Raw genomic sequence first — 24,355 nt, 5'->3', positions numbered from 1 at the left:
GATCAGGCTCAGTATTAATGTATGCACACAGAAGAAGTCATACATGTATTTTGTGATTTATATAGAAATGACTATACAACATTTTTTGGGGAATTCACACAAAAATACTTGTCATTAATAATGTCAACTAAATTCATATACAAAGAAAATAGGATTGACAGAAATTCCACAAATGGGCATCTAAACAGATTTGAGATTTTCATCAAACAATGTGGAACCAGCATGTTCATCTGTGGACATTTGAGACTGTCCTGATCTTGATTCACAAATGCATTTTTTCAAAGATGTCGCCTCCATTTTCAACCATTCACATTAGGTATACCCTAAACATCATACTTAGGTAGGGAACGGGTGAAAAATGAAAGCAGGAAACTAGTTACACAGCTAACACTGGGCCGATATGAAACAAATACCCCTTGTCAGCTTGCTGTAAAGCAGCTGTTCTTGGGGGCCGCAAAGGATAAGCCAACATTGTCATTGCCACCCTTATATTAAGCTTGAATTGCCTGATTACAAATAGAGTGAATGGTATGGGAACGCCTCGGGATCCCCCACAATGAGCTAGAAAGTGTAGCAGAGGGAAGCCTGGGTCGGCCTGCTGGGTCTGCTGCCTCCGCGACCCGACCACGGACTAAGCGGATGAAAATGGATGGATGAATAGTATGGTAGTACTGTGCAATCACTCTGCATTGGTGCATCGGCAGTCTTTATTTAAGGAACATATTTTAAAGGATCTGGAATGGGGAAATAAAACCTTTGTTGTATCATGTAGCAAGACTGTGGCTGTTGTCCTGTACAAAAGGTTACTACACACTGTCTGAGGAAAAGATAAAGATAATACCCAAATGATGTTGGAAAAATAATTAATAAATGACATCTCAGCTCACGTGACTACTGATTTAGCAACAATAAAAATTCCCCTCATGGCCACAACGCGGCTCCGCTAGTCCATGTCGATGTGTCCTTGGGAAAATAGACTGTTCCGGCTATGTATAAACGAGTATGAATGATTAGATAGTTCTGACGGGCAGGTGGCACCTTGCTTCGTAGCCACTGCCATCAGTGTATGAATGAGTGAATGATGACAAGTAGTGTTAAAGCACTTTGAGTGGTTGGAACACTAGTAAAGAGAAATACAAGTACACGCCATTACCATTTGATACTTAAATCTATCTGCACAGGATTATGAAATTATAACTCAGGTGATGGTTAATTATTAAACAAAGGATTTATCTTCATCTATTTCCTCATTATGTTTTAAGTTGACATATACCTCACTTTGCCTGTAAAGTAACAGTGGTTCCTATTGAATAGCTAGACTGTGGAGGCCTCGCCACAGTGGACTGAAAATACTATTGAACTTTTACACTCAAAGGGTGGGCTGGCTGGAACTCTGTTCATTCTGTACACATGACATCTATTCATCTGTCCATCCGGGGAGAGGGATCCTCCTCTGTTGCTCTCCTGAAGGTTTCTTCCCTTTTTTCCCTGTCAAAGGTTATTTTTGGGGAGTTTTTCCTGATCCGATGTGAGGTCAAAGGTCAGGGATGTCGTATGTGTACAGATTGTAAAGCCCTCTGAGGATAATTTGTAATTTGTGATATTGGGCTATACAAAATAAACAGAATTGAAATTGAATCAAAATGTTTTCAGTTTCTTTTCCCGCAGCATCACGTGAATGCTGCTCGAAAACTTATTTTCCGAACATGATCACACAGGATATCTTGACTTGAAGGAGGAGTTCATACCTGGAGGAGTTGGACAGTGACACGGATGAGCCCGAGGGCCGATGTCGGCGGCGCCCTCGTGGTGGGGAACCCAGCCCGGGGCGTCTCCTGGGGGATTTGGACCGACGCCATGGGTCCTTCCACTCATCTGGTCGCCTCATTACTGGACCATCCTCCTTCTTGGAGGGAGGCTCCATCGGCCTGCTAAGAAGAATGAAAAGATGAGTAATGGCTGTTTAGACACAAGTGGACTTTTAGATAGTGGGTTACAAAACCTTCTGATAACTCTTGAAGTTAGGACTGGCTCAGGTTTTCCTTAGTCCAGCCCCTAGATATGCTCCTATGGGCCTAGACTGCTAGGGTACTTTCTAGGATACACACAGCTCTCCCTCCAGATCTCCAACTGTAGACATTCATGAATGTTTTCCATGGATCGTGGCACCCAGTGCTACTTTTATTATTAGTGGAAAACATGTTCCCGTTATTGTTTCTGCTATTATAAGCTCTACTATTGTTAACACTACTATCATGTACAATTTATGTCACTTGGATTGACTATGTTGTAATTTTAATATGCTGTTTATTCTGTACACATGACAGCTATTGCAAAATAGTGGCTCTCACTGGAGGTATATTCCTTTTTTCCCTTGTACAAGTGTTTTATGTTTTTTTACTTATTCAATGTGAGGGTCCAAGGACAGAGGATGTCTTTATGTTGTGCAGGTAGAAAGCCCTATGATGTAAATTTGGGACTTGGGATATTGTCCTATGCAATTCAAATTGCATATGACAAGCAAAGCTCTACAGCTTGAAATGGGTATGATTCGTCGGGTAGGGCAGGGCTTTCATCCATTTCTTCTGCATCACATACACATGGGAGCTGATTTGCAATGAAAGACTGAATAATTCCCCGCTACGACATTTCAAAATCAACATATGGGATTTTCCCCAGGAGAGAGGCCAAAGTGAGTCTCTCTGATGCGCCCGACTGGCTAATATAACGCTCTTCACTGCGCTCATGAAGCGATTGTTGACGACTCCATGTTGAGAGCTGTGTGGAGGCAATAGATATGCTCTAATGTCTATATTTAATGTAAAATATCTACTCCAGTGTTTCCCATTTTACTATTCTGCAGTGGCACGTCTCCGTAAACATTGTGGTATTCTCACATATATTGCTCTTTATTACGTGCTAATTAATTGCAGGTAAATTTCAAATGCAAATGATGCAGTTCCGTTTTAACTAATAAAATAAAGTTGTCACACTTTTTAATCGCACTTCAGTCATTTTTTTATGGCAGCAAAATGGTTTCGTCAGTCAAGCAGACAAACTGACCAACCCTGTCAGAAATGTTGCATCACCCACTTGACAAACTGAACTGTGTGCATTACAGCCAACATAGGCCAATCCCACTGACTTTGACGCACCAGAAGAAACTCACACCCTCTAGAGAACTGGAAAAGCATTTGTTAATAAAATACCAAGTATATCAAAAGGCTAACAGGCTAACAATTATTAACCCCAATATATCTAATCGTTATATAGCTAATGAACTACAACATTTTATCATTATAAACTACATATTGTGACGTTGTATTTGCATAAAAAGCCACAGTTCAAATTATAACCAAGTAACAGATTGTATTTTTAGTGAAATCTTGGCATTTTAATTATGTATTATAGGAGGTTTAGAGCTAGTGTGTCAAAATACACTAATATCTATCAAATATATTACTGTGAAAAAGTCTCGCTCAAACCACTGGATATATTAAGTCTTTTCACCACCAGATTACAAAGGAACACATCATGATAATGATATAAATGAGCTTTGTCCAAAAATAATTGTTAGTAAATGGAGCTTGAACGCACCATTATGTAACTAAATGTAACCTCTGTACCGGAGCCTCTGCTCCGTACTGTATGACAACTGCTGTTATTTCATTTACTATTGTTAGCTCTCCTCCTGCTGATGTCAACACAGATTTGTTGTCCACAATGTAGCGTTATCAGGGATTGACGACTTAAAAGCTTTATGCTGATCTCCAGATTGCTTCCTTTTTCTTTTTTTATTTAATCTAGTCCGATCTATTATTGAAAACTCAACTCCTGGCATTATGCCGATGTGAAGAGGGGTTGATATGGATTTTGAAAAGTGACAGTTTAACTAAAGTGTTATATTAGAGAATGGACTTTGTGATGTTATTGTGTTACTATTAGCCCAAACGACAAGGCAGTCAACCTAGGGGAAGTACTGATATGTGTTGGTTTACTATAACAGAAACTGCCTTTGGATAATGTGCGGCATAAACCGTTTCAAGCTTAATATCACATGCAACAAGGTAGAACTAAAACATACTTGGAATAACAATCATTTACTAATCTAAAGTAGATGAGTAGGCGTCCTTGAGTGTACACAATGCACCCGAGTACATAACAGGCACCAATCCCCCAGTGAATAAGAAATTCCGCAAGTGTGATGCAAGAGCAAACAAGTGATGTCAGAGATAAAGATAAAATCACAACATGAGCTATTTTTAGCCCTGACATATTGGTTCTTAGACGGTTTTCTTTGAGGAAGGAATAAAAACGGAATTGGTGCCAATAAACCTATAAGGCCCACAGAGTACAACACAAGGTAATGGGATGTTTGCAGACTTGTATGTTTAATGATGCTACCCGAGGAGCCTTCTGAAGAAGCATGCGCCAGTTTGATGGAAAGTGGCTTCAACCAGTTGAACTTCATATGAACCGAACGTCACAGTTTGTTCTTTATTATAGAGCAGGTGTTTAAAACACACAGTGGCTTCAGGACGTTGAGACGTGACATATTTAACATCACTTGAGGCAACAATCTTGTATTAACCCGTTTTGAAATGTAAAATACAAATTGGACCATATTCACAACTTTTTATAGCCTTAAAATAAATGTATTACACGTGTGTGAAGACAACATCTTTTGACTGATTCTTATTCACTATTGTGAATAAGAATGGGGATATACAGTTAGGGCCATAAGTATTTGGACTGTCCTTTTTATTTGAAATGACGCAGTCAATATGTGGTGGAAGTATAGACTTTCAGCTCTAATTCATTATACCGGTATATATATATATATATATATATATATATATATATATATATATATATATATATATATATATATATATATATATATATATTCATAGCATTAACCGTTTAGGAATTACAACCATTTTTACACAGTACCACACATTTTCAGAGGCTCAGAAGTAATTGGACACATGGTTTGATGGCCAGGTGTGGTCTGTTCCCTCATTATTTCATGACAAATTAAACAGATAAAAAGGTCTGGAGATGATTCAACATGTTGAATTTGCATTTGGTCCATGGAACTCTCAGCATGAGGACCAAAGAGGTTTCAATGCAAGTGAAGGAGGACATTTAAAGGCTGACGAACTACACAAAGCTATCAGGCAGGTAGCAGAAACATTAGGTGTGAGCAAATACAGTTTGCTACATTCCTAAAAGTAAGGAATTTACTGGCAAGCTCGTCAACACCAAAAGGCCCAGAAGACCACAGAGGTAAAGTAGACGTAACAGAATTATTTTCCTGGTGAAGAAAAAACCCTTCATAACATGAATACTGAGGTCAAAAGGGAGGGAGGCAGGTCTTTGTCAAAGTCTACAATCAAGAGATGCCTTCATTAATCTGAATACAGAAGGTTTATAACGCGGTGCAAACCACTGAAGAACAGATTACACTTTGCCAGAAAACATCTGAATGGGCCTGATCAGTTTTAGATGAAGGTTCTTTGGAAGATGAAACCAAGATGAACTTGTACCAGAATGATGGGAAGAGAAAAGTGTCGAGAAGGAAAGGAACGGCTCCTGAGCTGAAGCAAACCACATCCTCTGGTGAACATGGTGGAGGCGGTGCTATGGCATCGACTTGAATGGGTGCCAATGGAACTGAGTCACTGGTGTTCATTGATGATGTCACAGCTGATAGAAGTAGCAGGATGAGGCTTTACTATCCACTCAGATTCAGCCAAATGCTGCAAAACCGATTGAACTGCGCTTCTCAGTACAGTTGGATAATGACCTAAAACATAGTGTGAAAACAGCCCAAGAGCTTCTAAAAGCAACTAAATGGAATATTCTTATACTGGCAAGTCAGTCACCTGATCTCAACCCAAGGGAGCATGCTTTTCATTTACTTCTGATAAAAGTGAAGGCAGAAAGACAGGACTGATCTTGGTAAGTAAGTAAATACAGTACATAAATAAATACATTACATTAATCAATAGATAGATGCAATACAGTACATAGAGAATGATAAAGGGATTATTTCAGTTTTCTTTTTGGTTTTACGAATGTTCTGTCGAATATGTAGATGACATAAACAGGCAGTTGTGAGAGGAAACCAGGCCCGGCCATTTATAGATTCTCCTTGCCAGTCCTACAGAAAGGATGTTTGGCTCTTCAATGCTGATGATGTCATTTCAGGCAACACCGTTCTTAGAGCCCACAGTTGTCCTGGAGCATGAGTCGTGGGGGCACTCAAGTGCTTGTACTGGCTAATAAAGCATGACATAGCTAACTATACATTTATATACATTATAAGTACCCTAACCACACCAACTATCCAGCCTTGCTGCAACTAGCTAATCTGTTGGGCTGCACCTATTTTGAAAAGCTCAATGTAAGCTTCTTTTGTACACGTTTACCATATTTTTTTGTTTTGCGTTATGTGAACACTATGTTGACAATGAATTATTGTTCTTGCATAAAATTAGTTAAAGAATTCATATACTGTATATATTTAATTGTCGAGCGTCTTCTGAATATGACCTTTCCCAACTTTTTTTAAGGTTGGCAAAAGCACCAACTATGGGTGTTTGTGTCGGTCGGTCGCCACCGGCCCGCCCCCCGAAGCTGTAAACCTAGGGGAAACAGTCACTATTATGCTAGTTTGTCCAATTACTCCTGAACCTCTGAAAATGTGGGAGAGCGTGTACACATTTCTTTCATTGGATGGGGTTAAGTGTCTCGCCCAAGAACACATCAACATGGTCTAGCAGAGCCTGCTCATCACCGAGACACAGTCGGCCAATAGAAAGCATCCCGACTGGAAACATTACAAACTGGGATGGGATGAGTACGGCACAGGAGAGAAAGGCCCTACAGCGGGAGATTCAAACCACCCAGGGATATTGGTGACAAGAGGTACCTGCTCAGAGCCCACGGAATACTAAAAGACTAAACCAACCGAGCAACAACCTGTTCACCCTGCTGCCATCTGGCAAGAGATACAGAAGTACGAGCTGCCAAACCCGCCAGACTTTAAAACAGCTTCTGTCCTCGGGCTGTGTAACTCTTTAACTCATCGTCCAGCCTCCATATATGAAAAAAAATTATTTTGTTGTTTTAATTTTATTTCCCATGTAGCAAATTGAGAATGTTGTGCAACCCTGTTGTAAAATAACAAATAAAAACCTTGGAACCCTATTTATTCCAGACAACATCCAAAAGAAAAACAATCACTAATGGATTCTTCTACTTCTTACTCGCACTCAAACCAATCATGGAATCTCTGTAGCAGATTTCAGACAGCTACAAACAACTTCTTCAAAATTTCCAGAAGTAGTGTGCCAACTTCCTTTCAAACCCAACATATAATTACTGCCTCGCAGATGTAGGCCACTGCCAAGCAGTCAAGCGTACGTCCATGTCTGTCATCACTTCAACACTTTAGCCTAACAGACATTTGTGTGAAATTATTATATTAATTCTTGAGGAGTGGCCAAAAATGTTTTTTTGTGACAGTCACCTTGACCACCAAATCATAGTTTTTTATGATATAGGCTGAAACACAGTCCATCCTTTTGTATTGCTGCCTATATCTCTGTTCTGTCTTTGAATGCGAGCTTTGTATGTTTGTTTGTAGAACTTTGGAAGGTAAAAATACATAATTTATACAATGAATAAACAAAGAGAAACTCATGGACTCCGTTTTAATTATGAAGAACAAATTAAGCAAACCATATAAGTTAGTGATCAGTTAGACCGATAACCAGGCTGATATTACTGCATTAGTTTGTCTTAGTTTGACCCAAAAAAAGTGCTTAGTAGCTTATGTATTTTGTTCACAATGCTAAAAATAATATTGGACATCACCGGCATATTAATAGATTTAATTAACTATTTAACACTGATACCTGTATCGACTGGGCTATAATAGAGATGCATGCCTGTCTGCATTAACCACACCCAAGAGTCACAAAGACAAATAAAACCCACAATGTAAGGACTGGTTTTTACCGACCTTGCTCCTTCCTGGTGTATCAAGGCAGGACAGAAACATTTCTGCTAAATAAAAAGATGAACCTTGAGCCAACTGAAAATGCACTCACTTCAATGGCACGCTGAGGGGAGAGCGCGGTTTCAGTTTGTCCTCGTCTTTTTTCTCCCTGGCGTCTCGAGGCGGACGCATCCTCGGCCTCTCCTTCTCGTCGCGCTTCATCCGGTCCCTCTCCCACTCCTCTTTCCGCCGCATCCTCTCCTTGTCGCGCTCCCGTTCTCTCTCCCTCTCCCTCTGCCGGCGCTCCCTCTCCCGGTGATCCCTCTCCCGCTCTCGGTCCCGGGGCCGCTCCCGAGGGTCCCGCTCACGCTCACGCTCCTGTCGAGGTGGAGATGTTCAGTTTTGTCCGTGGCAATTCATTCATTCCTATTCAATTCTTATGACTCACTAATATATAGTTTCAGTCCTATAGAAAAAAGCACAGTAATTAGAAAGAAAAAACAATCGTCTGATATTTAATGCCAAATATAAACTCCAGTGTTTCACATTTTTCAATTATGCAGTGGCACATCTCCTTAAACATTTTGTGGTATGCTTTCATATATATTGCACTTTATTACCTGCTAATTAATTGCAGATACATTTTAACTGAAAATGCTACCAGTATTGCCGGGGCTATAATAGAGATGCATGCCTGTCTGCATTAACCACGCCCTGTTCTCATGTCTCTGTGCTGTCCACTGTACCGTTCACTTGTTGTTCCCCGTTTGTAGTTTATGCTTTGGCATATTTGCTTTACTTTGTGTTGTTGAAAGACCCACTTTGGCGATAAAAACCTTAACATGAGAGAAAATGTTTGGAGCAGACTGTCAGGATACTCACACTGTAGTGGTAAGGAAGCGGCGCTTCTGTGTACTGCACTCTGAAGTTTTCGTACTGGCCACCTCGCCAGAGGGCCTCCATTTCATAGTCATAGTATGGATCAGCGTATGGGTCACTGTGGAGGGAAACACATTGAAATTGTACGACACCTCATAAAAGTTACTTTGTTTTATGTAAAATGTTTGTGTTTTTCCCCACCAAAGTCTATTTTAATACTTTAATACTTTAAAACTTCTCAAGGAGTGCATTTCTTCAAAAACGGTGCGCTGGTTTTCATGCTAGCTTGGCTGGATAATTGTCTGTCAGCTTTCCATCACCTTCTCCCAGACTCCTCATTTTAACTACGTTATATACTTAATAATTAGCTGATATGCAACTTAAAAATATAATCATAGTTCAAAAGTAAATTTATATTTAGTTAAAAATAGGAATCTACAAAGTAGCAACTATTAGTTAAATAAATTAGTGAAGTTAAAAATATGAACAATGTTACCCTCCGAGATACAGTGGACTACAGGTATAAAGTTACATAACATTAAAAAGTTCAAGTACTTCAAAATTGTATAAAAGACAACCCTCTGGCTACTCAAGTTACATTTACATCTGTTTAAAACAGGAGTGTCATAAAAATATTAAGGGGTGTAATAATAAAGATACAAAGAGGTGCAATTAGAGGACATTTCCAGGTCCAAAACACCATGTCTTTAACTTGCGATATGATTCAGAGCCACATATATTGAAGTAGCGGCGTAGATCCTTTATTTTTTGGTGTATTTTCAGTTTGGGTTTCAGTGGGTAAAATAGAAATGCTCCATGTAATGTAATAATTGTCAATAATCTGTCAAGTGGAGTTCCGGGTCCAGAAGGGGCCGCAGTACAAGTCTGGCCTACACTCTGGCCGTGTTAGGAGTATGAAGGCTGTCTAAGTTAGACTAGAGTCTAGACTTACCCATATACAGGATCTCTGAAGTCCGTTTCACTGAAAGAAGAAAAGGCTAAATGTTAAACTTGCTAAAATCAAAGACTTGTTGAAATAAAAAAGAAAGCATCTCTCCACTTCCATAATACAGAAATTGCTAGTGAAGCCTTCCTGCCGACTGAAATCTGTTACCAATAGTGGAGGAGTGACAGGTGGGCCACCCAGGTTAAGATCTCAGTTGAAGTGTTGCTTATGATTATTATTGTACGATATTTGTATTTGTTTAAATTATTCTGTAGTGTGTCTGTTATCTTACTAAACTTTACTTAAGTCATGCGAGTCTTATGGGATTGGATTTAAATAATTTAAAAAGGTAATAGAAAAAAAAAAGAATTTGTGCAACGTATTTATTAAAGATAAATACAAATTGTGTTCAACGTAAGAAGGTATTACTCTCTGATGATGCGGTAGCTGCGTTCTCTGAAGAAGTCATTCTCTTTGTCAAATTCTCTGTCGTCCTCTCCGATGGTCACGTTGAAACGCTTCTCCTCAAAGTCCGGCTCCTGCTCCTTACGGATGGTGGCCTTCTTCAGCACCTACGGGACACGGAACAACTTGATCAAAACACGCCGACAAACGCCGACAAACAGGACATTTTTATATTGATGTGAAGATAAGTAAGAAGTCTATGGCTGCTTTTCTTGTTAATGTCTATGTTGCATAATACTGGTCCTATTTTTTCACATGAAAACATTCTGGCTTAGTTTTCCAAACAAAGGGTGCAATAAAACTGCAAACCTTGCATTGCAATTTGGTCTGGAGTGTGAATAAACAAACAGGTTTACAGTTATAGTTAGTTTACACTCACAGTAGCATGACAGCTGTTCAATTTGGTACAAGCTCACTTTTGCAGTGAGATGCAGTGGAAGTGTTTACCTCTTTGGCATGCCGGAGACCTCGCTCCCAGGCACTCTCCACAGGAGGCTCCACTGGAGGAGGTGGTGGAGGGAGCTCCTCCACTGCAGGTCCAGCCTAAAACAGAGACAAATGCATTCTCTATATTACACACATGCTCACAGAGAGATGCAGAGGCTCAGTGATACCATCAATAGAAGAATTGCACAGTTGATTCAGTTTGAGCATTTGTATATTTCTTTTGTTTTTTATATTGTTCATCTAGCTAAATTCATGAACTGTAACAGCAGTGTGTGTACAATTCAAAATAAGATATTATACACCGTTTTTACTGTTTAACAAAAGAAAAATACCTACCCAGGGATTATTGGGTATGAGTGGGTGAGGTCCTCCAGGAGGCGCTCCGTTGGGCGAGAAGGGGTCCGGCTTACTGATGAGGGAATAGTTACCTTTGTCATTGACTCCAGGATGGATGAACCTACAGTTCATACCCCAAGTGCAATTTCCTGGAGAAGAAAAGATGTTTCAGTATGGTTTTAAAATTATTTGCAGGCTGCTGATGACAGGCACAATTGCCCAGAAAGAGTACCAAATAATACCATATTTGTTGTACTTTCTTGGGTTAAGACCCAATGAGGAAGACATTTGCAATACTGCTTTTAAAATTAAACGCCAAATGTTTATTCTTTCTATTAAGAATGCAGCAATACGGTATTAAGGACAAATGCCAAAACGAGATATCCTAAATTATATCAATATACCATTTTGTAAAAATCTTGGTACTAACTACCGCCAGTAAACAATATATTCGACCAATACAGACATTATTGTTAGTACTGTGTGTGTGTGTGTGTGTGTGTGTTTTCAATAAAACATATTGAATATGTGAGCAATAGATAAAGAAAATTAAAATCTATATTTAGTACAACTGCTCCCCCTGCTGTCGATCATCTTGCATAATAAGACCAGACATAAATGGTAAGATTCTTCAAATGTAGCCTACTTCATGGTCTTGATAAGTTTTAAACAGATATTACAATGGTAGATAGTTATATATCTAAATATTGTATAGGTCAGGATGTCTTGATAATGATATATCATGATATAGCATGTTTTCTGATAATTCAATCAATAATTAGCTATGTAAATTCCCTATTATTTTCAGATTATTGGTTTTATGTTGTCATTTTAGTCAGGCTCCCCTTTACACTAGGGTCCTAGTGTTATTCAGGTGAGAACAGGGGTTTCATCGGTAACCATAAGAGCGCTGCAGAATCCTCGCCCCACAGGGAATGCAATGCGTTCAAGGCCAAAGTAAGTCATTGACAGCCTGAAGAACTTGTGTTGTGGATGTATGATAGGTGATGCATTTAGTGCATATTATGTTTTGTTAAGTGACAGTCACTGGCTTTATTACTTCTCCCATGGTGGCGTGTGTGTGTAGGTGAAATATACTAGCTACATTAATTTATTAGCCATTTTCAATGTTATATTGCCAAGATATGGGTTGTAGTCTTTGTGACATGGTGGAAGTGTTTAATATGTAAACCTGGTGGACATTATTTGTAAAATGATTTGTGCATTTTTCCTTCCATGTTACAGAAACCATTCACAGTTCTGTTAATCACCCTAAGGAATGTGAACTGTTCTCTAGTTCTACTCTCGAAGTTACTGCTGGTAATGGACCTGTACTTGTTTATCTCTTTTCTAGTCTTCCGTCTACTCAAAGCGCGTTAACACTACATGACACCATTCACACATTCACACACTGATGGGAGGAGCCACCTGACCAACAGCAGTAACTAACATTCACACACCGTAGAATAGCTACAGGAGACATTTTGGGTTTAAGTGCCTTGCTCAAGGACACAACGACATGGACTAGTGGAGCCGGGGATCGAACCGCCGAACCTCTGATTGTAGGACGACCCTGCTCACCACTGAACCACAGTCACCCCAAGTGTGTGAGGTGGTCCCAGCATCATATATCACACATTCTGTAATCTTCAATAAATAGTCTATATGAAACCTCTATATGATTAAGCATATTTTTGTATACTCTTATGCGAATGCAACTTTACTTCTGAGCTTTGTTCAAATGCCTTTTAGTACAACACACGAACCAATACCTTCACATAAGCAACAGCAGTGCACGTACAGTCAGGGTCATAAGTATTTGGACTGTGACACAAGTTTTCTAATTTTGCTTATTTCCACGACAGCAATGGATTTTAAATAAAGCAATAGGTCAATAGGTGGTTGAACTGTAGACTTTCAGCTTTGTTTTGATCCTACCCTAAAATAATCAGTCAAAAGATGTTGTCTTCATGTGTAATACATTTATTTTAAGGCTATAAAAAGTTGTGAATATGGTCCAATTTGTATTTTACATTTCAAAACGGGTTAATACAAGATTGTTGCCTCAAGTGATGTTAAATATGTCACGTCTCAACGTCCTGAAGCCACTGTGTGTTTTAAACACCTGCTCTATAATAAAGAACAAACTGTGACGTTCGGTTCATATGAAGTTCAACTGGTTGAAGCCACTTTCCATCAAACTGGCGCATGCTTCTTCAGAAGGCTCCTCGGGTAGCATCATTAAACATACAAGTCTGCAAACATCCCATTACCTTGTGTTGTACTCTGTGGGCCTTATAGGTTTATTGGCACCACTTAATTTGATTTTATTCTTTCCTCAAAGAAAACCTTCTGTTGAAAAATAGCTTGTTGTCATTCTATCTTTTGCTCTGGCATCACTTGTTTGCTCTTGCAAGTATTAAAAATGATCATTATAGTCACTATTAAGTTAGTTGTAATTCCTAAACGGTTAATGTGATAGTTTTGCTATATCCATTGAATTAAAGCTGAAAGTCTACACTTCAAACCACATTGTTATCATTCACCCATTGCGTCATTTCAAATATGTGTAAAAAGGAAAATAAGAAATTGTACCACAGTCCAAATAGTTATGACTTCTAATACTTATGACTGTAGATGCAGCGTCCAATAGTGCCCATGTTGTTCGCTACATGTTTATTTAAATGTGTCAATTTAAGACTCTGAATTTCAAATTTAGCACCTTTTTTCAAGAATTCTGACAAATATATTAACTGAACAAGACATTTTACTGTTGAACTAATCAGTGCACTTTGGTGGAAAATCTTTGTACGGGCTGCACTAATTATGTGCAATTTCTTGTTACGCACTGGGTTCCAAAAACAAATTCGGCAATACATCTGTCAAAAGCTAAAACAGGCAGATAATATCAGCTTTGCTGATAAAGTGGTTGGGCTGTGGGGTGAGACCTGGTCTTCACCACCTACCTTTGATGAAGAACCTGCAGATGGGACGTGGTCTGATCTTCCTGTCTGAGGGATCTTTGACCTCCCCCTCCTCCAGGTCATCGTCCTGCCCACACATTCAAAAGGGAAGTCATGACATCTTAGAGCACCTTATTGTATCCTAGCAAAATAGCATGCTAAAAAGTATTTGGAGAGCTTCTTATTTCAATGTCATGTAAAAAAAAAAAAAAATAAGAAAAAGAGGTGATGGAACATTCTGTTACAGGGTTGCATTGCAATGCATTTAGAACTATTCATTATACCCAACATAAAATGGATGAGAAAGGACATTTTCAGAAATGAAACAGTGTGGCAGCCCTCTTCTTTAAATCAGGAACCATCAACAGTATGTGACACTGGGTCAAAGCCGGTCTACAACGGCACAGGTGAAATACATATGGAAGCACATTGACAACAAAAGATTTGAAGACGCACAAAAGATAATTCTTAGCTCTACTACTAGTCAACACTAGACAGGAGCAGAATGTGATTTGAGTGTGCAATTCCAATCGTGCAGGTGTACATATCTGGGTGCGGTTTTGGCAAATTCTGAGCATTTGAAATTGCAAGAAGTTACTTGCCAACCATTTTTAACTAGCAGGGTGCATCAAGACACACTTGTCTTTATCAAAGTTAACGTTGGTCCAAAGAAAACGCTCCTCTTTTGTAAATATTGCTCTTCCATAAAGAGCGACTGGCAATAATACCACTATGTAGGAAAACATATGATTTACATATTTCTTGACTGTCTTATTGTTTAGCCTACAAATTCACTTATTGTGAGAGCGCGGATTTGCACCAAGTTACAAGTTCAGCCAAATTGATCCCCTTACCATCCCCTAGTTTATTCATATCGGTAAGTCAGATTACAGTTAAAAAAATATGTATGTGAAATCTTTAAACAATGACAGCAAGTTTGAGGAAAGTTTTGAGAGCTTGTGATATCATCGTTGTCTCCCCTCCCATTGTCGTTTTAACACACGGGCTCAAGTCTGACCTCGGCAACAGGATGCTCCGTGAGTTAAGACACAACGACATTGTACGAACTTTTAATGAAGTATTGGCCAAACTAAAAACATATTTTTCGACTATACCTTGAATAGGGAAGGTAGCGCCGTAGTAGCACTTAAATGGCTCTTACTGATAGCACTTTGTAGTTTAACGTTATTGAAGAAATTGTACTTGCTTGATTCTTGTTGTTCTGAGTTTGGACTCATGGTTTAATGCACTTATTGTAAGTCGCTTTGGATAAAAGTGTCAGCTAAATGACATGTAATGTAATGTAATAATTGCACCAGTTTGTAAATAAAGTTTACTATGGATGACGTTTTGGTCCCAAATCCCAATAGTAATTTTATAATGAGTATTTACTGACTGACCTTATCACACCTGTATTTCACAAATTAATCCAAATGTCAAAACTCTAAAGTTCATAAAGTTAAGCCGGTCAGCGCCCGCTAAAACTGAGAAGCTGCTACCAGATGTTGTGTAAGCTTTGCTAAGGAAAGAGAGATCCAACGTTATTTTTGCCAACCTGGTCGTTAGAATTCAGACTCGACCGCAATAGTGTGCCATCACTTGAATTTAATCTGAAATGCACTGCAGGCTGCAGAGCAGGGATGAAACTAATTCCACACAAGAGAACAGAGACTTCTGAATATAGAAGGCACTTTTTTCAATTATCGGCACCTAGCCAATCACCTCACACTGATTAACATATAATCCAAACTATGATCACTTACATCAATCTCTCCTTCATCAATCTCTCCATCATCCTCATCCTTCTTCTTATCTCTGAAGGAATCCCTGCGCATCCTCTCAGGCCCTTTGGAGTCGCCTGACCTCTTGAACTCACTGTCGTTAGGAGATGGGGGGAGGATTGGTTTCTTCTCCTTCTTCTTATTGCGCTTGTCCTCAGTCTCTTCCTCTTCTTCTCCCTCTGCTTTTGTGTCTTCCTCATCTTCCTCTTCCTCGTGTGCAGGAATACTGGGCTCCTCCGGGACCTCCTCATCGTAATCCAGTTCATGCTCGTCCAGCTCCCGGGAAACAGACGCCGGGTCATCCTTCATCTCCCTCACCACAACAGCTCTCCTCCCTTTGTTCTCCTCTTCCTTGCTTGTGTTTTCCTCCTCCCCATCATCATAATCATCATCATCTACCTCAGGATCTGCAGTGTCGTTCTTTCTGTAGTCAACATATCGTTCCTCCCCGTCTTCTCCATCCTCTTCAGGAATGAAGCTTTTGCCCTGTTCCGAGTCTGGAGACTGTGGGGTGTCAATGATTCCATCCTCTTGCTCCTCTTCTTCCTTCTCGTCCTCCCCATCCAACTGTCCCCCCTTCGGACCATCTTCATCCCCCTCCATCAACACTATGGTACCATCCTCCTTTTCCATCCCTTCTGTTTCTCCTACAGGCTCCTCATCCTCTGGGTCAGAGACAAAGTCAGGGACCACTTCATCATCTTCATCCCTCTCCTCCTCCAATTCCGAATCTCTTCCATTGCTCGCCAACGCCTCTTCCTCCTCCTCCTCAACAAGCCCCCGATTCTCCTCTTCATGGACTATCTCACTGTCAGAGATGACCCCGTCCTCCTCCTCCTCTTCATCAGGAGAATCCAGCAGCTCACTGTCAGAAAAGCCCTTGTCCTCCTCCTCAGGAGACTGAGGAGACTGGGTAGGGCTTTCAGGGGTATCCATCAGAGAATATTCTGGTGTAAACGGAACAACCGCAGTCTGTAAAACACAATCCACATGTAATATTTTAACTGAGCACACACTTTGAAAGTAAAATTTAGCATTTATATATAATTCAAAATACATCATGCCACACTCCATTCAAATACTTGTCAATTTAACATCATAGGTTACAAACAAGGTAGAACAGGATTTCAGAACATTAACTAATCAATAAAGGTAAATCGGAGTATATAAAAGTATTTTCTAACTTCAAATCACCCCAAAAAAAATACTGATGGAATTCACAGGAAGTATTATAAGAGTATTTACAAATACTCAACTAAATATTGGATACATCTTATCATATCTACCAAATGGTTTTGTGTGCTTTGGAATTTGCCAGAGAAAAGAAACACTAGCCAGCTTGCAAACAAAGGTTACATTATTTTAAAGAGGAAAATAACTTCAAAACCTTTCATATGAGAGTAAGACATAATAATATAGGTAAAATCTTTGCTGAAGGAAAGTTAGCTTCCAGCGCTGCAAAAAAAACTCCTAGCAATAGCAAGCTAGCTAACAATTAGCGCTAACGTTATCCGCCGATGGTAGGAGCCAAAAACCTCGTACAACCTTACTGCAAATGTCTTGTAAGGGTCCATGATAACGTTCACGTTACATACGAACGTGTACATACTAAGACACCATGTCCACGTTTGTAAATAGTTTAGTTCAGCTGCGCCGTAAAATGTCTGGTATTACACTTCTAATAGCTGGGTCACAAGGCCCATAACTACAACGTCAACGCGGAGAGCTCGCTAACCAACAAGCACACTGCCCACACCAAACTGCAAATATAAACAAACAAACCGGTTATCCGAGGTGCAAAACGAACCGGACACCACCGCTTTAACAATGAGTGGACATTGCAACCCACTCGTTTGTCTTTCAATAAACAATGCATCCATCCCTGTAGCTAACTATAAGCTAAACGCGCAGCTACTTTGCTAGATGCTAACAACCACACATTTTTTTCATTCACCTTGCCGACCCGGAGCTCTTCAAAGACAGCACTGCTGCGTTAAGAACTGCCCTCTCCTGCTGATATTGTTTTTTTTTTTTACAGTCTACAATAAATATTTTACGAGTTAATTTAACAGCTATGGTGGAGAAAATATTACAGTCCTCACGCCACAGCGAGAGCGGCCATTACCTCAACGTCATCAACATACGACAATTTAGGAGGAGAAAAAAACGCGCAGGAAATAAATAAGGACCGATCTGAGATCACTATGTGGGTCAGATTGTTGGCCATTATAACGTGATGATGAGAACCAAATCCGATTTGCGTTCAGTGCAGCGTAGCACCCTGACCAATGAACACAAACGAATTGTATTAGTCGTAATGATATTATGTTATCTTATTTTGTCGTTTCTGTGCACATTTTAACTTTGATAAGACATAATACATTTACATATCGTGACATATTGACACGGTTTGAATCTAAAGTTAATGGGACGCTTATTTCAATTCAATTCAATTAAGTTTATTTTGTATAGCCCAATATCACAAATTACAAATTATCCTCAGAGGGCTTTACAATCTGTACACATATGACATCCCTGTCCCAGGACCTCACATCGGGTCAGGAAAAACTCCCCAAAAATAACCTTTCACAGGGAAAAAAGGGAAGAAACCTTCAGGAGAGCAACAGAGGAGGATCCCTCTCCCCGGATGGACATAAGCAATAGATGTCATGTGTGCAGAATGAACAGCGTTACAGAGTTATATAAACACATTAAATGAATATGACAATGTATGCATGGACCTCCACAATCCATGAAACAGAAGGAGGTAGAGAGGAGGGGGGGTGAGGCGATCAGCAGGGCCAACGCAGGAGGCCGGCTCACCAGGCAGGAGGCATCAGACACAGCCAGGTTCAATGGACCCTAGGAGACGTGAAGTCACAAAGACTCCGGGGAGTAAGCAGAGTTAGTAAGGTGCAATGGAGAGATGTAAATTCATCAATGAGGAAAGAGAGAAGAGGAGATAGGTGCTCAGTGTATCCTAAAACATCCCCCAGCAGCCTATAAGCCTATAGCAGCATATCTAGGGGCTGGACCAGGGCAAACCTGATTCAGCCCTAACTATAAGCACTATTAAAGAGGAAAGTTTTAAGTCTACTCTTAAATGAGGTGACTGTGTCTGCCTCCCGGACTGAAAGTGGAAGCTGGTTCCATAAAAAAGGAGCTTGATAACTGAAGGCTCTGGCTCCCATCCTAATTTTGAAGACTCTAGGAACCACGAGTAGCCCCGCATTTAGTGAGCGCAGCTCTCTAGTGGGGCAGCCTGATTATTAGAGCATTAGAGCAACAGAGGAGGATCCCTCTCTCCGGATGGCCAGAAGCAATAGATGTCATGTGTACAGAATGAAAAGCGTTACAGAGTTACAACACATTTAATGAATATGACAGAAATTATTAAAATAGTAACAGTAAAATAACTCTGTCTGAGTTTAACATCAGAAAGTTGCAGGTCATCCATGTTTTTATGTCTTTAAGACATACTTGAATTTCAGCGAGCTGGTTGGTCTCTTCTGGTTTGATCGATAGATATAATTGAGTATCTATCGATAAATTGAGTATCATCTGCATAAAAATGAAAGTTTATGGAGTGTTTCCTGATAATATTGCCCAAAGGAAGCATATATAAGGTAAATAAAATTGGTCCAAGCACAGAACCTTGTGGAACTCCGTGATTAACCTTGGTGGTCATCGAGGCTTCATCGTTTACAAATACAAATTGAGATTGATCTGATGAATATGATTTAAACCAACTTAGTGCGGTACCTGAAATGCCAATCGACTGATCCAGTCTCTGTAATAGGATGTCATGGTCAATGGTGTCGAACGCAGCACTAAGGTCTAACAAAACAAGTACAGAGATGAGTCCTTTATCCGATGCAATTAGGAGGTCATTTGCACCCCATGCTGTCTCTGTGCTGTGGTGTTTGCTAAATCCTGACTGAAACTTCTCCAATAAACTATTATGGTGTAGAAAGTCACACAACAGTGCTGTCTCCTGACAACTGTTCTGGCTTCTCTCTCTAGGACATGGGATGGATGAAGGATACGTTGTGGAAATGCGTAAAGCAGCTTGAACATGAGGTTGGTACCCCTGTTCTCCAAAGTTGCATGATCAAGATAAACCGGGCCTTGTGGAACTTTGTCTGGACTTGGCCATGATAATGAGGTTGTTGATATAAAAGAAGACCCTCATGACACGTTGGCGCTGTGTCCACCCACCTGCTGGAGGTGTGGGGGGCCAGGGAATAGAAGAATAGCAGCCTGTTGTACTGTGTGTGGAGGCTGTGTCCTGGAGGACAACATCAATAGTGGTTGATGATTGAGTGGTTGGTATACAGAACATCTATTCACCCCCTTGACTCTCGTGAGCAGACGAGGAACACTGCAGAACTGGAGAGAATAACCCAGTCTCAGTGTCCTGTCCATCCATTTTATTACCGTTGCCACTCTTCATAAGATTGTGTTGTGCGACAAGCTGTGTGAATAGAACTGCCTCCTCCAGCCCTATGCCTCCTGTACTGCAGGTGGGGTGGGAAAAGAAGAGGAGTTGGGGAAGAGAGGGCAATGTGTTCTTTAAAAAAGTCATTTGTTCAAACATTGTAAACATTACAAACATCAACTCTATTAACAGTATCCAAAGGAATGAAGGACGGGGCAGAAAATCTCACCATCACGGGGGAATGCGGCCCTCACCACCAGGACGCTTCCTCCCATAATCATTACTTTGCTTTTGATGTGCTCCAAGCAGGAGCCTCCTGCTGACGTATAGCCCTCTCTGCACTCTGTTGCACCCTTTCACCGTGGTCGCGAAGAGGTCAGTTCTGGTGGCCCCAGAGACGTGGAGTCGGCACGAGGCATGGGTGCCCCGGAGCCCTTGGGATGCCATATACTGCCGACGCTACCTTGTACTGACCGTCTCATTGTTCTCTGTATGGTCTGCGTTAAGGCACTCAAGTAAGGCCGAGACATGACGGAGAGTGTCGAGGTTCACGGAGCAGCAACTCCATCTGTAGAGCTGAGCAGTGAGTGGGCAAATTGACATTATAACGACTGCGCCTCCGAAGGTTGAAGTGGGACATTCCTCAATCAAGACAGTTGCTTCTATCATTGTTTCATCTGTTGATGACGGCTGTCCATAAAGTCTAGAGGACAGGAGCCTGTGTGAGTTTGAACTTATTCTTGATAGTTCTATCCATCTGGACTCTCTGGTAACTTACCGTTCTGGATACATGTCTTTCACTTAACAAAAAGGGGTGGAAAGACAAGTATTAATTTGTAAATGGAAAGATATTTTTATATTGAATGAATGAATGACTCTTAGGGCCAAGTTTCAATTTGATTTACTACTTTAAATTGGACTACTTTAAATTGTGCACTTTTAAAGCTTTTGGGTTTTGGTCTCTTTCTTCCCTAATCATCATTGTTCCGGCAGCAGTTAGATTTTTTAATGAACACCTTTAGGTGTTTTTAGATTTAGACTTAGCATCTTTCTGATGGTCATGTTTTATGGGGTATCTTCTGGTTTTGTTTGTTCCTTGTAGTGTGTTACTTCTCTGTTGTGCTCTGTGGACTGTGTCTATTGTTGTCAAATGAGTTTCCCCATTGGGGATTAATAAAGTTTTCTAATCTAATCTAATCTAATATCAGATTTGTGGAAGGCTGCATAGTTTCAGACTCTAGCCACTAGATGGAAGCAGTCACCTTACATCAAATGATGACAGCATACAGATGCTTTCGAGGTTGGGCTCTTAAGCAACTTAAAGACACTACCCAGGGAGGACTGAAGTAATGCATGATTTTCTAGATTTTGATTTCAAAGTGACAATATTTTATAATATAACAAATATTCTCCTTTAAAGATAATGAAATGCATATACAGTATTGTGTATACGGTGTCTACCGGGCTACTAGTTTACATAGCATTATACATGATTTTGTGAAAGTAATATTTTCAAACACATAATGACATGATGTGGGTCTTTTATTATCTATTATAGTTTTTACATTTTTTTTTAAGAAGATCTATGTTTTTGCATTCATAGCCATCCTTTTTACAGTATGGCTGTTGACATGTTTTTATTTGAAATTTAGCCAAACCAAATGAAACTGCCTCATCTCTATTGTTAATTCTTTCCAAAACATTTCTTCAACTTCAGGAGATATTTAGGATATACAGTGAAAAATACTTCTGCATTAAGGCTGTGTCTAATGATGAATGAAACTAATTCTCATTTTGGTTGGACCTTAATGTCTCCATACCTCATTGTAGAGTAAGCTGAAGGGTGATGTTCGTGGGAGATGCTTCCCTTAAACACATGAATCCCTGACAAGAGTACACTGAAGGCACTTTGAGGGCGAACTGTCAAGCTGGAGCATAGACAACACATGACTTCCTCTCACACGTTTCAAAAGTAAAACCCTAACCCGTTCCAGTTTTGACAGTTTGTGTTCCTTCCCTATAGCATGGGATATCAGATTGTTGTGTGAATCATTGATTAACATTTAACTTGATTCTTATGGCTAATTGTTATTTCATTTTTGCTCTCCAAAAGCCACATGTACCGGGAAATCATCAGGGCCCACTAACAAAGCTCGGCGCTCTGGGGTCAGGGCTGCCAAACGTCATTGTGAAGTATGGTGCTCACTTCATTCCTCTCCTTCAGGGAACATCAGGCATATTGTCAAAAGTATGCCTACGCTACATAGAAAACGTTAGCTATACTATAATATATATATAATATAATATTCCTAAAATGTCCTTCAGATATCCATAACAATGATAGATTGGGCTGCTTTCAAGACTTGAGAGACAGTGGTGGACTCTGAGGGCCAGAGGCGAAAGTAAATAAAAAAACAGGTAAAAAAGGGCACACTAAGCTCCTCTCTCCTATTCTCTCTCTCTTTTACAGCTCTCCATTGCACATTACTAACTCTCCTTCCTCCACGGAGTCTTTGTGACTTCTCGCTTCATAGGGTCCATTGGACCTGGCCTTGTCTGAAGCCAGTTCTGGGTCCTGGGTCCTTGGCCCTGCTTCCTGCATCCAGCCTCTGGCCTGGGCCTGGCCTCCTTCCCAATGGCCCTGCCTCCTTCTCTGTGCCTTCTGCCTCAAAGGCCTGGCCTCATTGTTCCGGCTGCTTTCACGATGCCTCATGCCTGGTGGGCCGGCCTCCTCCCTCCGTGGCCCTGCCCCCTGCCATGGCCTTGCTCATGACCCCCTTTAAAAAATGTTGACACATAAGAATCCACAAATCAAGTGATCCACTCTGCAGAAAACAAAAGACCACTGAGGCCTAGCCGCCCCATAATACCTAGCAAACGATCTTAACTATGCTCATATGGTTGCAATCACAACAATCCCAGGATGAATAAAGAACAATGGTTGCCAAGAATAATCAATATCCGACCTCCCGTCCCTTAACCTGTCAGTTCAAAAACACAGAAATCCATTCATGGCAGTGACTCTGATAGCTTTGTGGAAATCCAACCAAATAACTGGAAACCCCATATTTCAATGTATCATAACTCCATAACTACACACAACAAATTCAATTCAGAATACTAAACAAAGTTCACCCTTTGTTGTTAATCCTTGTGTATTTTTGTCCCGCTTCTATCATTGTTTAATCTGTTAAATACCTATATCTTGTTTATGCACCAATAAAAAAAACAGAAAAGATGCTACAGACTTTTATAATGACATACGTTTAATCTTGCTGTATTAAATGGGAGAGGACCAAAAGTTTTTGTTTTGGACATAGAAATAATAATGAAAGAGAACGGACATTACAATTCAAATCAACGTAGCAGAATGAATAGAACGGCAGCCGCATTTATGTGCACCGGTGCCATGGTGGCCCTCGTAGGATGTTTACTTCCATATCAATACATACATCTCTGAAGGCAAGTCGGCAGCAGTTTTACAGTAATCAGTGGAGTTACAAAGCGCGGAGAGCCCAAGTAAATACTTCAAATGTAACAACTAAATGCTTCATCCAGCTAGCTAAACATATGTAAATTACAACACTGTAAATCATTTGTTAATATATAACATGAAATATGATCTTGTTTTGTCCTATATTTGATCGAATCACAAATTATTATCCGTGTGGCCCACCAAAAAGCTAAAAGGGAGATGATGATGATAACCTCCATTCAGTGATGAACATGAGGCAAACATCCACCGTAACAAAAATACACGTTGCACCAAGTGAAAGTCAGCCCACCACTCGTTTTAAAAAAAAGATATTGTGCTTTTATTTTGAAGGCACGAGTGTTGCTTCCCTCGTTCATCTGTGTGAGCGTGACAGAGCTCGTGCGCGGTGTTGGCCAGCGTGTAGGCAACAGCATGGCCACGCGGACGACCTGGTTAACCGGCGACTTGCACCATACAAACTCGAGGGAAAAGATAATAAGGCATTCGAACTTGTGAAGAGAGATACAGGCTTGAAGAAAATCCCGGAGGAAGCTGACATGATGCAAAGGTAATTCAATATGTTCCGCCTGCAAATGAACAAGAACAATGTTTACAAC

General features: G+C 40.3%; 2 protein-coding genes across 8 annotated transcripts in view; one reads left to right on the top strand and one right to left on the bottom strand.

Moving 5' to 3' along the window:
• The window catches only part of zc3h18 (zinc finger CCCH-type containing 18), a 32,765-nt gene extending 14,805 nt beyond the window's left edge, over positions 1-17,960 (bottom strand). For 6 of the 7 annotated variants that reach the window (XM_034533993.1, XM_034533994.1, XM_034533996.1 and 3 more), the window contains exons 1-10: positions 17,780-17,960; positions 15,808-16,797; positions 14,048-14,132; positions 11,082-11,230; positions 10,746-10,841; positions 10,263-10,405; positions 9,840-9,869; positions 8,891-9,005; positions 8,121-8,386; positions 1,749-1,931 (exon numbers count right to left, since the gene is read on the bottom strand). In XM_034533993.1, the coding sequence (XP_034389884.1) occupies positions 1,749-1,931; positions 8,121-8,386; positions 8,891-9,005; positions 9,840-9,869; positions 10,263-10,405; positions 10,746-10,841; positions 11,082-11,230; positions 14,048-14,132; positions 15,808-16,761 (2,021 nt within the window). In that variant the 5' untranslated portion in view covers positions 16,762-16,797; positions 17,780-17,960. The remainder of the gene's footprint in view (positions 1-1,748; positions 1,932-8,120; positions 8,387-8,890; positions 9,006-9,839; positions 9,870-10,262; positions 10,406-10,745; positions 10,842-11,081; positions 11,231-14,047; positions 14,133-15,807; positions 16,798-17,779) is intronic. The other variant, XM_034533995.1, reaches the window with a different exon arrangement.
• Positions 17,961-24,166: 6,206 nt separating this feature from the next.
• The window catches only part of trhr2 (thyrotropin releasing hormone receptor 2), a 36,646-nt gene continuing 36,457 nt past the window's right edge, over positions 24,167-24,355 (top strand). The window contains exon 1 of the mRNA XM_034535213.1: positions 24,167-24,306. Within this exon, the coding sequence (XP_034391104.1) occupies positions 24,296-24,306 (11 nt within the window). The 5' untranslated portion in view covers positions 24,167-24,295. The remainder of the gene's footprint in view (positions 24,307-24,355) is intronic.

This window comes from Cyclopterus lumpus, chromosome 6, assembly GCF_009769545.1.
Source record: "Cyclopterus lumpus isolate fCycLum1 chromosome 6, fCycLum1.pri, whole genome shotgun sequence".
Classification (NCBI taxonomy): domain Eukaryota; kingdom Metazoa; phylum Chordata; class Actinopteri; order Perciformes; family Cyclopteridae; genus Cyclopterus; species Cyclopterus lumpus.
Note: the sequence above shows the minus strand (reverse complement) of the source record. Positions and strands in the feature narration are given on the sequence as shown.